Source organism: Tubulanus polymorphus, chromosome 12 (assembly GCF_964204645.1).
Source record: "Tubulanus polymorphus chromosome 12, tnTubPoly1.2, whole genome shotgun sequence".
NCBI lineage: Eukaryota > Metazoa > Nemertea > Palaeonemertea > Tubulaniformes > Tubulanidae > Tubulanus > Tubulanus polymorphus.
In genome coordinates, this window is record NC_134036.1 from 1,547,660 (window position 1) to 1,563,606 (window position 15,947).

The following is a 15,947-nucleotide window of genomic DNA, read 5'->3' on the forward strand; positions in this document are numbered from 1 at the left end:
TGACATTCTTTGCCGTGTATATAATAAGTATATAATATGAAACTCGAATCGGAACAGAATCTAAAGCAATAAATATTTACTTCTAAGATTAAAAAAATCTTCCAAAATATAAATCCGATCATTAATTTAATCATTCGTTTTACACTAAGCCTAAAAAGCGAAATATATGTTTCAATTTCCGGTAGGGGGCGTGCGAGTCGAATTTACAGAATCAATTATGTAAACAAAATGAAATAACAGAAAAACAGAGAAACCGCGGAGTAAATCATCATATTCATCCTAAAGGTGGCAGCACTGTTGCACATGTTGATTTCGTCACAGCAGAGCACCTTGAAGTCCCTGCCATTGATCTCCACAGTAGATTGACATTTACCAGATAGCTCGGGCATACAACCTCGAATGACCGCATCATTTCTGTACTGGATTTCCTGAAAATAGTAAAGAAAACTTACAAATTAGCTTAAAGCCTCAGCCCGGACCCCCCTCCCAGTAGAGATGCGAATTGTACACCTTTCAGTGATGTTTTTCATACGATTATTTGTGGAGGGTCACGTGAGAATTTTATGCAAAACAAGTTGAAAGTTGCAAGACGCCATTTTGTTCGGCTCATTTTACCCGGTATCGTCGTATTTTCCAATTCCATTTTCCAGAGGCTGATTTTATCATATTATATATATTATGCTCATTCGATCATGGATATCTTAAATCCGTTCTCCTAGAAGAGAGAGGCCTCATCCCGGGAAACCCCAGGAGATTGGTTTCACCGCAACACTCTTCCCAGGAGGGGATTTTCCATCCCGGAAACCCCAGGGCCTGGTTTCATAGACTGAGTATCAAAGTTATCCCCAGGGGTAAATCCTCAATCTGGGTGACAACCACCATGGTTACAATGAGAAACCATGGTAATAACTGACAAATTTCAAAATGTTCCCAGGGACTATTTTTCTTCCACATCTATGAAACCCAGCCCAGGAGATTGGTTTCACCGCAACACTCTTCCCAGGAGGGGATTTCCCATCCCGAGCACCCCAGGAGATTGGTATCACCGCAACACCCTCCCCAGGAGAGAGGTCTCACTACAGACACCCCCTCCAGGGTCAGAAATAGACCCTCCGCGGAGTTGCTATGTATTGTCCTATACTCACCATGCATTCGTGGTTTACGGGGCAATCGATACCGGTTATGTTATTCAAGAAGAACTGATACTCTTTTTCAACGCGTTCCAGATCGTCTTGATCTTTAGGGTCATTCCACATATTTCGCATGCATTCCTTTGTGTTATAAGGCGTTTTAGCAGTCGTCCAGTCAATAACATCCTGATCAAGCATTCCAACTGTAACAAGAAAACCGACTTGAAAGTTTATTGACGCCTTGATAAACTAACATACATATACCGCTTAATATCGTCGACAATAAATGTCATAATATAATGAAATGATATTAAGGATCGACAAATTTAATGTGGATTTGAATTACACATTAGTTCAGTGAGACAAGGCGCGATGCTGTATCATCCACTAACAGCGCTGAGTGTGACAAGTGGGTTCGAGTCCTGCTGGCTACCTACAGCGCGCGGGCAGCACTTTCAAAGGTCGAGGTCCCGTCGTATCAGGCGCGGATCCAGAGGGGGGTTTCAGGGGTCGTCACCCCCCCCCCCCTGCTCAGCTACCAAAAAAAATTTTGTAATCATTTTCTTGAAGGAATGTACGCATGTCCTCTGAGACAAAGCGAACAGTATCACATAATCGATACCATATCATCTTATGTTTGGCCAAACAATATGCCGTAGGCCCCCCCCTATCAGAGATTTTTAGTCGGCGGATTTACATTAACATTTTGTTTGGCCAAACAATATGCCGTAGGCCCCCCCTATCAGAGATTTTTAGTCGGCGGTTTAACATTAACATTTTGTTTGGCCAAACAATATGCCGTATAATAATAATGATAAAAATAATAATAATAATAATAATAATAAAAATAATAATAATAATAATAATAATAATAGGCATTTAAAGAACGCACTACATTACGCATCTCAGTGCGATTTACAATAAGAAAAGGGAGTAAAAAAACAAGTAAAAATGCAAAAAAAATGTTCTTTATGTTTTATGTTTAGATTTAAAATCAATGTTATTACAGTAATTCCGAAGATTAAGAGTCGTATTATTGTCGACAGTTAAGGTGAACGGGGCGCGGGGTTTCCGCTGACACAGGAACCTTGTTATAGTCTCACGATCTTTATACTTCTATTTTAACTAAAAAAGGGTTTCGTATTAATTTCATAGAAACCTAGAAACAACTTACGTTCATTGGCAAAGTCTCTCATATCATCATAGATAGCCTTATCTCCATCATAGTAAATACAAATGGCACAAATCAGTTTATCGGGACGCACTGCATTGCCTGAAAATTAGATTACAACCTATCACAGAATTGAAGATGATTGATCCCTGTTAAAATTAGTAAGTCATCGAATTGTTGCAGTTGTCACAATTTTTGAGTCACAAATTTGTAAGTCGTCATTTTAATAAGTCGTTTCAACTCGATCCCGGCCTCGCTATGAGACTTGACCGAATTCGAATTTATATATGTAATAAACAAATGATAAATAGCTTTGATAGCTTTGATAAAGTTTTTGAGAACTATTTATAAAATACAAACTTACCCTGAGCTACCAAAACCAACAGAACTGCTGTAACCGTAATAAACTGTATCAGTTCCATCCTGTCGTCTTCCTAAGTCCAGTGACGAAACCGTTTAGATGATCTCTGTAGCGACTGTTACCACAAGAGTTCGAACCACAAACTGATCAGTCGGATTGGAGATTTATATAGTTAGACCGAGGATACCGTTTAGGCTGATGAAGAATTCGTATTATATTATCTGGATATTGGTGGTAACGGCTTCGCGAGATAAAGAATTCATTTATGCATCTGATTATTACAAATAAAATGAATTAATCAAGAACACAATAAACTTTATGATAATTTTCGATATATTTCTCAACTTTCATCACACGAATTGAGTGATATTACATAGTTTGGAGATTGGTAACGGTTTTAACGAGATTATGACTTAAATTTATATCCATTATTACAATTAAAATGAATTAATGGAAAATTCAATTCTAGTCTAGATAACTTTTATTATATTTTCAATTTTCTTTGTTGCATTCTGTTTGTAGGATAAAAGGCGTTGCTAACGGAAAAAAAACCCAAATTAACGGACAAAAATTAAAATTTTCAGAGCGAAGGAGCTGTAATTGTTGAGAGTCAACGGTTACAATTCGTCGAGTTAAAGAATTCATTTTTATAAGCAACAAGACTTAAAATCCTATGAATCGACATTGAATCGACATTGCCTGAGTGTAGGGGGCGTATGTTATAGAGATATATTGTGAAATATTGGAATTCGTTTTAAATCTGTTTGTGTCGGCGGCACTAGTCGTTTTCTCAATCCGGTGCTTGTCCATCGCGGGTTGTGCGAATATAAAAAAAAAACAAATTTAGCCAAAACCCAGCTATAGCGATGTGAGTTATGAATCTGTAAGTGCATTTGCTGTCATGATTCTGTTGAAGACCACATGGGCCACATGGACACCACGCAGTGAGACTTGGTCCAAAACTATTTGACAATAGTCTATGCTGCTCACTGATAATTGACGCCGCCATTTTTGCAAGTGACACTATTTACATCGGTTAGAACACCCATTGTCTACCACGAGATTTTCTTTTTTTTTTGATGTTGCAGTGGAAAAAAATGTTTTAATCATCATTTGTATCTATTGTTAAACCGGTCACAATCATCTCCTTATCGGTCCCTGGCGAGAGAACAAGTCCGCGCACAAACCCAAATAATTAACTATAAATACCGGAATTCTGATTGATGATGATAATATAAATGAAGTTTATTTACCTTAAACGGTTTGTTATGATCGTCCAGCCAAAAAATACTATCCATGACTAAGAGTAAGAAATATTAAAAAGATACGTCTTAAGTTGAGATCTAAAAGAATCTAGACCTGGACTAAAATGTAAATATGGTGGTAATTTATTCCAAAGATATGGAGCACAGTAATAAGAGGCCCTATGACCAGCGGATAAAAGTTATAAAAAGATTCTGAATGTTTGCCAGATAATGCAGCAGAAGAACCGAGAAAGGATTATTCTTACACCAGGCTGATTTATGGTCAGCGCCGATAGATTAAATCATCAAACAACAACTTGCTTACTACCATCGTTTGTTGTATGACACCCATTAATAACCACCAACGCATACAGGAAATTAACATTATTACAAACATTTTTAGTTCCTACGAAATCTTGCTGCGGATCACTGCTTAAAAAATAAGGGGCGATGGAAAAAAATAGAAATATATTTTTCTTAATAGCTAGAATCGGAAAAATGCCTACCAATAAATAGACGCGGTCCCGACTGGAAGCGTGGTCCATCCACCAATAGCTACCGTAAAGGTTGATTGGAAGGGGGTTATAGGGGAGGGGGAGGGGAGGTTGCAGCGTAAACAACGAGCTTAACAATACACGACAAGAATGACGTCACACACATATCTCTCAGGTCACGCATTGAGCGCCCACCCGGACACGAAGCGACCACATTTTCGTGACATCTCGGAGATGAGAATAGAGTAACACGACACTGGGAATCGTCTGCCCTGCGATCGACAGCGGGTCGCGCGTGATGCCGCCGTTAACTTCGCGTGTTGAACGGGAACCTTAATCCGATCACAATCAGCTGTCAATTAACGATGATTGTTTATTATATATTTATAAATATCTAGATATATATTAATATTTCTATTTATCTGTAGTTGGCGTTATGTTCGTCGGGCAAATACCGGGTGATCATTGGTTGAAATGTGTAAAGCAATGAAAGATCATTCTCATTATCGTCATCAATATCATTATCATCCTCGGGTTATCCTCGGGTTATCCTTGGGTTATCGTCGGGTTATGCTCGATTATCCACGGATTATTCTCAAATCGTCCTCAAAAAAAAATTTGTCAAAAAATAAGTTTTTTTCTTACTGTGTGAGGGTAAGTTCTCGAATCACGTGCGTTTCGCAATTTACGTTAATTGGTTCTATTCGAGCGCCTCTTATCTGATAGATTCGAACCCCGGATTAAGGGGTGTCTAGTCGTTATTTTTCTGTGAAGTGTTTAAAAAATAGGTCACGGTGTCACTTTACACCGGGAAGTCGTCTGCGGTGGAATGTATGTTTAAAACGACCGAACGCGGACAGCGTTAAGTAGCGTTAAGTAACGTTAACGCTTAAAACATTGCGTTCAACGACGTGAACTACAGTACTTCAAGCGTTTTATCGTTACTTAAATCCGTAACGTCAACAAATTGCTTTTTACGTTACCGATACAGGCGTTTCCTGACGTTACTGGTGTAATTGTCCGTTTCGAGCACTTAGGTTCCAGCGTTCGTTTTCTTCAAATTACACCCCATGTGACGTCAACGTTCGTAACGTTGATTGGACGCAAGGTATACCAGCCGCAGCGTCGACGTTTGCGGTGAATATAAACGTCACTTGCGTTGAACGGCGGTGACAACTGTTGACGTTACGTTACGTTACGTTATTCGAAGCGGGGATTTATATACGTATTGTTAGACATTCACTTGACGAGGAAACCAAATGAAGCGCAACAATTGAACGGGCTGTAAATCGAATTGTTGAAAAGAAATAAAAACGGCTCGAAGAAGAAAACGAAACATTGACGGAAAAAGAAAAATCGAAAAGTAAAAAAAAAAGCGCGCGACGTGTGAAAATAAAAAGAAATCGATTTAATCCCGGTTTTAGTAGACGGCGGCAACAGAAGACAACGAACTTAACGTAGGCAGCGTTTAATACACGGCAACGTTTAATCTTAAGTGGATTCACGTAAAATTGATAACGCGACAGCGGGAAAGGGAGCCGCATTGAGAATGAGTTTAAAAATGAAGTTACGGACATGTCTAGTGCACGCGCTGTTTATCGGAACGATATTACCGGCGCCGATCGAGGTAGGAAGATTAATTATTTATAATATTTAAAGTAAAAATATTCAAATTAGGGTATCGTGTATAGTATTTTATAAATTCGACGAGGTTTGGTGAATATAATCATAGACAGCCTTTAGGCTAAACAAAAATGATACCTTGTTTCTCCGCAGCGGCCGGGTCATTTTTATAAAATATGATAACATTTGTAAACAGTTCATTTCTATAGCGGCCGGGTCTGTTATGGTAAAATTGATCACGATTTAAAAAAAAGTAATGTATAGGGTAGATAGGCGGCCGGCCGGGTCAACATTTAAGCTCAGCAGAGCGGAGAAACGAGGTATCAATTTTTTTTGGCCTTATATCGCTTTCTGGTCATAGTTCGCACAACCGGCATAACTCAAACTCCGTGCAATTAATTAGACTATATTTAATTTGAAATTTGGAAATTCTCATTGAAAAAAAAAATTCGTTTTATCGAAAAAAATATATCTATTGATTGAATAACTAATTATTGGAAGACAGTAATATGATAAATATGATAATATGAATAATATGATAATGAACGGTGAAAAATCCGATATCTTTTCAAATAAGAAATATTTACGAGACCTTATATTTCGAATTGCTTCAAGTTTACTTGATCACAAAAATATATTGATTACAAATATCAAACAATTCGAATAAATTATCGTTGGCATAAGATTTCAAAGGACAATATTTTAATATTTTCGGATAGAAAAATATTTATAGAAGTAAAAATTTGGAAATTTTTTTTCTTTGTGGAGAAATGAATAAAGGAATAGAAATTCGAAATGATTGTTCACTGAAGAAATGATTCCATAAGTTCCTTTCTTTGAGAAATGAATAAAGGAATAAACATTCCCGAAAGAACATTACCTCGCACTTTTCGGAACGATTAAAACTTCTTTTAGTTCATCTTCCGAAATATATTCTAAATGAAAATTTTTCGATATCGAGCGTTTTTCAAATATGTTCTCTAGAGATATCATGCAAGAAAAAAAATATGTCTATTTTAGAATTTTCTCATCCCGTTACGTTTGCCGAGGTTTTTATAAAAAGTAAGAAAAAACTACCGATTGTCGTTGAAATTCGACCTACTAAAACCTTTCGGAATAGATTAGACACATTCCCTCCTAATAACCCCCGCCACGCACTCCAGGCCCCTAGAGAAAGCAAAAACTCCTATGCTGAAAATGATTTAGAAATTGCGAATCACGAACTACGTGAAAAAGTGAGAGAAAGTAATTTCATGTTTTCCACGTCGCTAATAAACAACAGCAGCAACAGGTCAGACACGGCGAGAAACCTAGCGCTGTATACCTGCCAGCAATTAATTGTTATTGCGCACGATTGTCACTAGTTGTTAAAGTCAAGAGGGCAACTTCACCTAGAATTATAGATTATAGAGATGGGTGAGAGAGAGGGGGAGAGAGAGGAGGAGAGAGAGGGGGAGGGGTAGAGAGAGAGAGGGGAGGGTAGAGGGGAGATGAGTTGAGAGAGGGTTGAGATGGGTGGGAAATAGTAGGTTGAGGGCAGGGGGAAGAGAGAAAAGAGAGGTGCAAAGGAGGAGAGATGAGAGAAGGGGGAGAGAGGAGAAAAAGGAATGGCAGGAGGAAAGTAAGAGGATAGAAGGCAAAAATCTAAAACTGATTAAGTAAAAGGACCACCAAAAAGTCTGTTTTTAAACACCATCGTTTGATAACGATTATTCAACTAGAAATGATAAGAGTTGTTGAGTGAACGAATGATAACCGGGCGTCAAACGCTTTTTGAAGACGTCAGGATGAAAGAGATACCTCTTACTATCGAGGAGCAGACATCAGTATGATCAATATTAGAGATATCGAGTTCCACAGTTGTGTGGGTTTTAAACCAAAGCCAACTGCAAGCAGCCATAAAAATGTGATGTCACAGATAGTGAAGAGTTAATTTGGATAATTAAATAATTCGCTTATCAGCGAAATTAAGCTCGACTTTTTCCAGAACTTAAACTTGAAAAATTCGTTAGTTTAGCAGCAGCGCAGCACCAGGAGCAGCAGCAGCAGCAGCAGCAGCACCAGCAGCAACAGGAGCAACAGCAGCAGCAGCACCAGGAGCAGCTGCAGCAGCAGCAGCAGGAGCAGCAGCAGCGCAGCAGCAGCAGCAGCACCAGCAGCAGGAGCAGTACCAGCAGTAGTAGCAGCAGCAGCACCAGCAGCAGCAGCAGTAGCAGCAGTACCAGCAGTAGCAGCACCAGCAGCAGCAGCAGCAGCAGCAGTAGCAGTAGTACCAGCAGGAGCAGCACCAGCAGCAGCACCAGTAGCAGCAGTACCAGCAGCAGCGGCAGCACCAGTAGCAGCAGCAGCAGCAGCAATGCTATGATTTGTATTTGTAAATTCCAGGTTAATACCGTGTATAGCGAGGCCGTCAATAACAAAAAAACAACACTCTCTCCGTGAAGCTCATGGAGCTCAGCACGCAATGTGTCACATCACAACCATCATAATCTCTCTTCTGCTCACACGATACAATAATTGTTTTGACGTAGCTTTTTTCTCGCCAGATCGAATGATGATGATGTTTGTAATAAACAAATTGCAACGAACACATTTTAGATTCAGTTTTTCAGTTAGATATTTTACATTACTATATATACCGGTACAAGAAAATATCGATTGAACATCGTTCCGCCTAATGTATATTTCAACTTGAGACCACATCATTTGTGTTGAATGATAAAAAAAAAAATCTTCACTGAAATGGGTTAAATGAAGAGAAGTGACTCTACGATTTGAAAGTTTAACAATATATGTCTCCATGCCTACATACCAAACTTCAGTTGGTAGGCATGGAAATATGATATTGTTAAACTTTCAAATCATGGGGTCTCTTTTGTCTCTTGAACCTCTCTCAATGCAGATTTTTTGGATATATCCTTCATTACAGTTTAAAATGGATTAAAAATCAATGTTTTAGGTCTAATGCCAGCCCTTTCTGGTCCTAGTAAGACTTCTATCTGGTATGTACTACAAATAAACTGACTGAGCTAGGCCATGTGATGTGCGTTCAGGTCAAGTTGAAATAGATATTAGAACTCAAATCCGAACTAAGTTATTATTACTTTTAGCTGATATTTTAGCAGTTATTGTTCAGGTAATGGCTTTTTAAAGATATATTTTCAGGTATTTTTTCTCACGTAAAAGATATTTCGTTCATCCATCATGCTTAGATATCTCGCGCGTGTGAACTGCCGAGATTTGCCGAGATTTCATTTCTACGACTGTCAGTACTAATTTTAATTGATGGAAATAATGCTTAATGACGCTTAACCTAGATAGATTCATCTCCGACGTTAATCATAGCATTTTAGAAAAAAGGGCCGGGATTAAAATGTTTAAATGGCAAGCACATATGATTTGTGAAACTGGGTCGAACCCATACAAGTTTGGAATTAGGTAAAATAAAACCCACACAACTGTGGAACTGGATTCAGAGTCAAATTAAACCCACACAACTGTGGAACTGGATCCACAGTGAAATTGAACCCACACAACTGTGGTCCCTAGAACTGAGGTCCCTAGAGTCTAAAACCCCAGACCAGGTCGAGAAGGACCTGTGGAACTAGTACCAGAAATCAACGTTGAGCTGAACTTTGTGAGAGTAAAGCCGTTGTTAGAGTAATGACCTTGATAGGGTGGGTCGAGTTGACCTAGCATTTGAATGTGTTAATTATCTCAATATCGCTATGTACTTATATATGATATCATCCCTATATCACCCTGACAGACGATAATTTAACGCCGGTCACATGACGAGACAATGACCGGTAAGGACTGATTAACCACGATGGTAATTTGACAATAAAGATAAAATCTACGAATCTATCTCAAATGTGATACAATAATTAAGAATTAGAGATTCATGATAATATCGATAATTTGTGATAATTTGTGATAATTCTAGCGGGTGGAATTTCACAATAACTCGAAGACTCCTTTTGACTTCTGAAATTCATTTCATAACTTGCGCACAAATAATTACTTTTATCCTCTTCATTAGAACACTCAAGTCTTAAAGCGACTTCGTTAATATTCTGAATTTGAAATTGTCGGCATTGTCGACAAGTTAATATAGTTCGGCAATAAATCCTCCTAATTGTTGACTTAAGTGATATATAGGTCGGTAATTTGAAACCGAACCACTCACTTCATTAAAGAAAACCCACCACGATGGAACTATATTGACCTATTCTGGACTTGATGAGTATCGATGGTCAGAATTGTAGCCCCGGGAGGCTGGGAAGTGACCGGTAACACATCCGAATTCATGACTCATTCACTACAATCATTATCTCTCGGGCAATTAACGAAATTAATTATTAATTCGATAAATATAACCTATCGTCGTCGTTTCGTCGCATCGACCTGCGTTCGCGAATAGGGTTTTAGTATATGTTTATCGATCGGAATTGAAATACGAAACATCGATGTATAAACTATACAGAAACTATGTGGGTCACTATTGGGTGCGGAGTCGACAGAATTAAATTCTTCACTGATATATGAAAATTGACTGAATATCAGTTACCCCACTAGATGGCGTACCTAACAGTTGGACAAGTCGATCATTTTCGTCAACCATAAAGTAACGATGCAAGTTTAATTGTTACCAAGTCACTTATATCGACTGTTTAACTCTAACCAGCTTCTGTGCAACATGCAGCCCTTCATATCCGGCCCAAGATTTTTCTTAAATTCCGTTGACTTTATAGAAGAAATCAGATCTATTCCTAAGGCGTCGTCGTTGTCCTACTGCACACTAACGCCGCCTGGTGATTCTTTCTTGCCACAAGTTAAATCCTCGATTGCCACTGAGTCGATTGCTGAGTACATCCTCATCATTAATAAAATATTGCAATCGGTCACGTAACGCTAACCTGTCCATTCTCGTAACGCCAACCAGTCCAGCTCTGAATATTCATCTAACCAATAATAAAACGGTCTCGAATAGCCGTCAGATATTTCGGACAATGAAATGTGTGAGATTCATTAAATGGCCCGGCACGTCTGGTTTCGCATAATTACCGGACTCGAACCCGCTGTAAAATCTGGTCGCTACGTGACTTTGAAATTCAATCGGCTACAATTATCATCGTTACAATAGACAAGACGGTTATATAATGTAGATGATGTTAGTTTTGAATTATTCGAATCCGAGGCGTAATTCTCGACTGTTACAGGGATTCGAACCTCACGCCGATTTATATAATTACATGTAAACTTCCATGCAGGGATTCAGAAGTGATGCCGGAATTGACTGAAACTCTTCTGCGGTCTGGTTGCTTAAAATACCATAGTTACAATGAACTCATTATGTCGACAAACCACTCAGATAGGTAAACTCTCAAACCCACTTTTGAGCAACAAACACTGAGGGCCTAGTTTCACGAAAAAGTGTTATGCCTAAAACGGTAAACTTTGAATATTGTTGTCCTCATTGAAAACATGAAGTAACCAATTCAGCAATTACACCCAAATTTTGAGTTGGACTTTTTGATGAAACTAGGACCTAGCCCCTGCTGTTCCACGAAGCTGGTGGAAGCGAGTTCGGGTAGCGATACCGGACCCCCTGGCAATCGATTCCAGCCACAACCATATCTTGTGTTGCTTTCATATGTTCAGGTTAAATTAATTAATGCCTGTTTTAACTAAACGTTTTGACAGCTGAAGAAGTTTTTGAAAACATCACTTTCAAGTGATTTAGTTTTTCAAGTCAACCGGTTTCAGTTTTCAACCGACGTAGCTGTTGAATTGCTTGCTCTCAGGGGTGTTATAACATCGTGTTTGAGTTTGAGAGAGAAGCCGAAAAAAAGCAAATTGTAGTAAGCAAACAAGCTTCAACTTCTTCAGGATATCACGCCGTTCATGCTATAACGTATCACCCGAGTGTCCCCTGGGTACGTAAAATGAAGACAAAGCCATCGTTAAAAGCGAATAAAAACAATTAACTAGAATCTCAAGAACAACCAGCTCATCCGCGCTCGTACGAATTCAAAAAAAATAACCGTACGCACTGTTGTCAAAGATGAAAGACTCGTTGCTTACTCAACGCCGCTGGCATAACGGCTTTTACTACAGATACGATTAATTATACCCTGTCGTATGGTAAATAAAATCGAATCAGAACTGTGGAATCTCTTTATTGATCTTCACAACGGCGTCCTTTACTAAGATGCAATCCCCCAAGAGACGCCCCCTATATTGCTGGTGGGTTTTAAGAAGATTCAGTATGGTCAAGATCGATTTCATTTGTAATTTTTTTACAACGGCTACATTCCAAATGTAGTTAATTCCTAATTCATGGTGACGAGGATTGTCGTCGCAAGGCACACCAGGATAGATCCTTGTTTAAAGTATGCACCATGCAAAAGCGGGATTTCATATATTATTTCAACAAACTTTGCCAGTGGCACCACACCCAAACAACTGCAAAACAACGCTTAACGTAACTTTCGTATTCAAGAAATGCCCATCCATGAATCGCTTTCGCACGCAGAATTTTTATAATTGAATATCAAATTTGCATTGCCTCTGACGTCATCGAATAGCTGATTAAGTTTTGGCCGGCCGCGCCTAACATTGTGTATAAAATTGTCTCGAAGAATTATTGAAACTAAAATTACAATCCTTTCTTCTTTCATGCTGCTGAAAATTGTGTTCTCTTGACAAATTGGAAAAGTCGGTGATCATAGTTCTATTATATTATTAGTTTCCCGTGCCCATAAATTGTGTTCGTTTCAAATGACAAATTAGAGAGCTAGCTTCGTCGACACAAACATCACGACTTACAAACTCTTATTTGACAACGTGCGTGGCATGAAAGTTCAACCTTTGAAAGATATCTAAATGGAAGGATCTTTAGTACAGTTTTACATCTTAAGACTTGGAACGAGTTTACCACACGGCCGGGGATACCTTCTAAACCAGAGGATACCTTACCGGGTCATACCATACCGGGGATACCCTTCCACCATTGAAACCTTACCATTCCGGGCATACCATACACCCATCTCAATGCCAGGCTAAAGTAGGAGTTTCAGTGATGCGCTTAAGACTCTGCCTCTTACTGCAGTTGAGACTGGTAAAGTTCTACCCCGAGTTGGTATCAAATACTGAGTAAGAGTTTGTGAAATACAGTAGACTCTGTATCTTACCGCGGTAAAGTTGAGACTGATAAAATTCTACCCCGAGTTGGTATCAAATACCGAGTAAGAGTTTGTGAAATACAGTAGACTCTGTATCTTACCGCGGTAAAGTTGAGACTGATAAAATTCTACCCCGAGTTGGTGTCAAATACTGAGTAAGAGTTTGTTAGGCCTAGAACTAGTTGAAATGCACGGTGAAATAAATAGACGTTTGTTTCCGTCTCGGTTGTCTCAGCCAGTATCAACTGAAAAAACGTTGTAATATGGATTCCTAAGTTTCACGGCTGACGAACAAACATAATAGTTGTAACTGTTTGCACGCGTGTGCATTACTGAGGCTTATAGGAGAAAGTGGAAAATGGAGATGTGACGGGCAGCGGGGAGATGGAGGAGAGAGGGCATATGCGCATGGTGTTCTGCTGAGCAAGGTCCTCCTAACTTAAAGGGTATCTCAATAATAGATCGATGACCACACTCAAACGTGGTGAACGGATAATAAGATAAAATCCCACTATTTACAGATTAAAAGAATTTAAAAACCATAATTTTTTTATTCAATCTAAAATATATAAAAAACACGACGTTTCGATCTCAACCTATAGAGATTAGATTGAATAAATAAATTCTTGTTTTTAAATTCTATTAATCTGTAAATAGTGGGTTTTATCTTATTATCTGTTACGAAACATCACATTTTTAAGGCCTACATCATCCTGACGTCACTTGCGGTGCTTGCATCCCATCTGATGATCACTTGCAATAAGAGTGGAGATTTATTTTTGGATATTCGTGATAATACTTTGGGATATTCCTGCTGAAGATAGTTCGAAACGTCGAATAACTATTTTCACAAGGACATTGGTTTTTATAATTAGAAATAACTAATGAGTTATATCTATATCTAATTCAATAGTTCTGTTAGTAATTACCCAGTTCACTCTTCACTAATTACAGACTACTCTTCCCTTTTTCAATACTGTTGTTTCCTGATTGACTCTACTAATTTTCCTGATGAACAATTTTAATAATCCAAATTGATTGAGAGGACATCAGGTGGCCTTGCTCAATCATACTTGATATCGTGTCTATTTCAAATTGACTTGAGGAGAACACATCAGGTGGCTTAGCCCAGTCAGTTTCGGTGGTACATACCTGACGTAGGACTCAATAGGACTAGAATAGACTGGCAGTTGACCTAAAACATTGTTTTTAATCCATGATATATACGCTGTTATTGGTGGTTCGAAAAAGTCTTCATTGAAAATTGAAAGGGGATCATGAGAGAAAAGAGACTCCATGATTTGAAAGTTAAACAATAATATGTTTCCATGCCTACACACCAAACTTCAGTTGGTAGGCATGGATACATATTATTGTTAAATTTTCAAATCGTGGAGTCTCTTTTCTCTCATGGATGATCAACACAAGTTGAAAATACATTATTTAGTAGCCAAAGCTTGTAAGTCTAATGATATCCAACTGACTACACCTACACAGGGTACTATTTTTGTTTAGGTATATAGAACTGCTCGCGCACGAACTGATAATTCATCACAATAGTTTCTCTCTCCTGCTAGAAACGTCAACCTTGATTGACACGTAACGTTTAACCGCAATTAATCTAATTAAACTTGATGTCGTCCGTTAATTGCTCTGCAACGAAACATGTGCACGATTTGAAATAGCGTGCGAGACAATTAGCGAGCGCTAGTATCTTGCAATTCTATCCAGAGTTGGTGTCAAATACTGAGTAAGAGTTTGTGAAATACAATAGACTCTGTCTCTTACTGCGGTAAAGCTGGTAAAATTCTACCCCGAGTTGGTGCCAAATACTGAGTAAGAGTTTGTGAAATACAGTAGACTGTCTCTTACTGCGGTAAAGTTGAGGCTGGTAAAATTCTACCCCGAGTTGGTGTCAAATACTGAGTAAGAGTTTGTGAAATACAGTAGACTCTGTCTCTCTCTTACTGTGGTAAAGTTGAGACTAGTAAAATTCTACCCCGAGTTGGTGTCAAATACTGAGTAAGCGTTTGTGAAATACAGTAGACTCTGTCTCTTACTGCGGTAACGTTGAGACTGGAAAATTCTACCTCGAGTCGACATCAAAATGTCTGCGAAGCAAAAAGTCATTCATTTTGTCAGGAAATGTCTGCACTCTTCATCTAGACATTAGCATCATTGAAAAATGTCTTCTCGGTAGTGTCAAGTATTCCGTTAAGTAGCTATCAGTAAGCTATCTAGAGTCGCTATCAAGAAGCTATCTAGGAGTCGCAGTGACGTTCATCTGAAGACTTCATCTTCCTACCTTTGATTTTTTTTCGATTCAGCAACAATGAAAATCATAAAGTTTTTTTTTTTAACATCACCGCAGCAACCAAAACGAACAAATAACGTTGACGATTGTTGTGAAGAAGGTGCCGGATGTGAATAAGGGAGTGTTTAGTTGCTCGAAACAAAGACCCTTCCGGTTCGACTCATCTGTATCGTGGAATTATTGAGTTAGGCGACGATAGCGATACCTTTTAGCGCGCGCAAAACATTTCCGTAATAATTGCGGATCAATTCGCCTGATTGCAGACGATTTAGCAACACGCGAAGCCGTATATACATTCGACAGAATCTAAGAAAACTTCCTCCCACCATCTCTAACCGTGCATACCCTTCTATCGTCATCCAGCCACCAGTCTCTTGACCCTAGCATCAGTTCCCCATCCCTATACAGATCCTCATTCGGGCC

General features: G+C 38.8%; 2 protein-coding genes across 2 annotated transcripts in view; one reads left to right on the forward strand and one right to left on the reverse strand.

Moving 5' to 3' along the window:
- Window positions 1-215: 215 nt before the first annotated feature.
- On the reverse strand, window positions 216-2,723 carry LOC141914171 (uncharacterized). Its single transcript, XM_074805437.1, has 4 exons — window positions 2,666-2,723; window positions 2,305-2,403; window positions 1,146-1,333; window positions 216-428 (listed from the first exon to the last, which is right to left on the reverse strand). Exons 1-4 carry the CDS (start codon window positions 2,721-2,723, stop codon window positions 216-218), a joined length of 558 nt encoding a protein of 185 aa, XP_074661538.1.
- Window positions 2,724-5,960: 3,237 nt separating this feature from the next.
- Window positions 5,961-15,947, forward strand: part of LOC141914172 (corticotropin-releasing factor-binding protein-like) — a 38,791-nt gene continuing 28,804 nt past the window's right edge. Inside the window, exon 1 of the mRNA XM_074805438.1 lies at window positions 5,961-6,027. Coding sequence (XP_074661539.1) covers window positions 5,962-6,027 — 66 coding nt within the window. The 5' untranslated portion in view covers window position 5,961. The remainder of the gene's footprint in view (window positions 6,028-15,947) is intronic.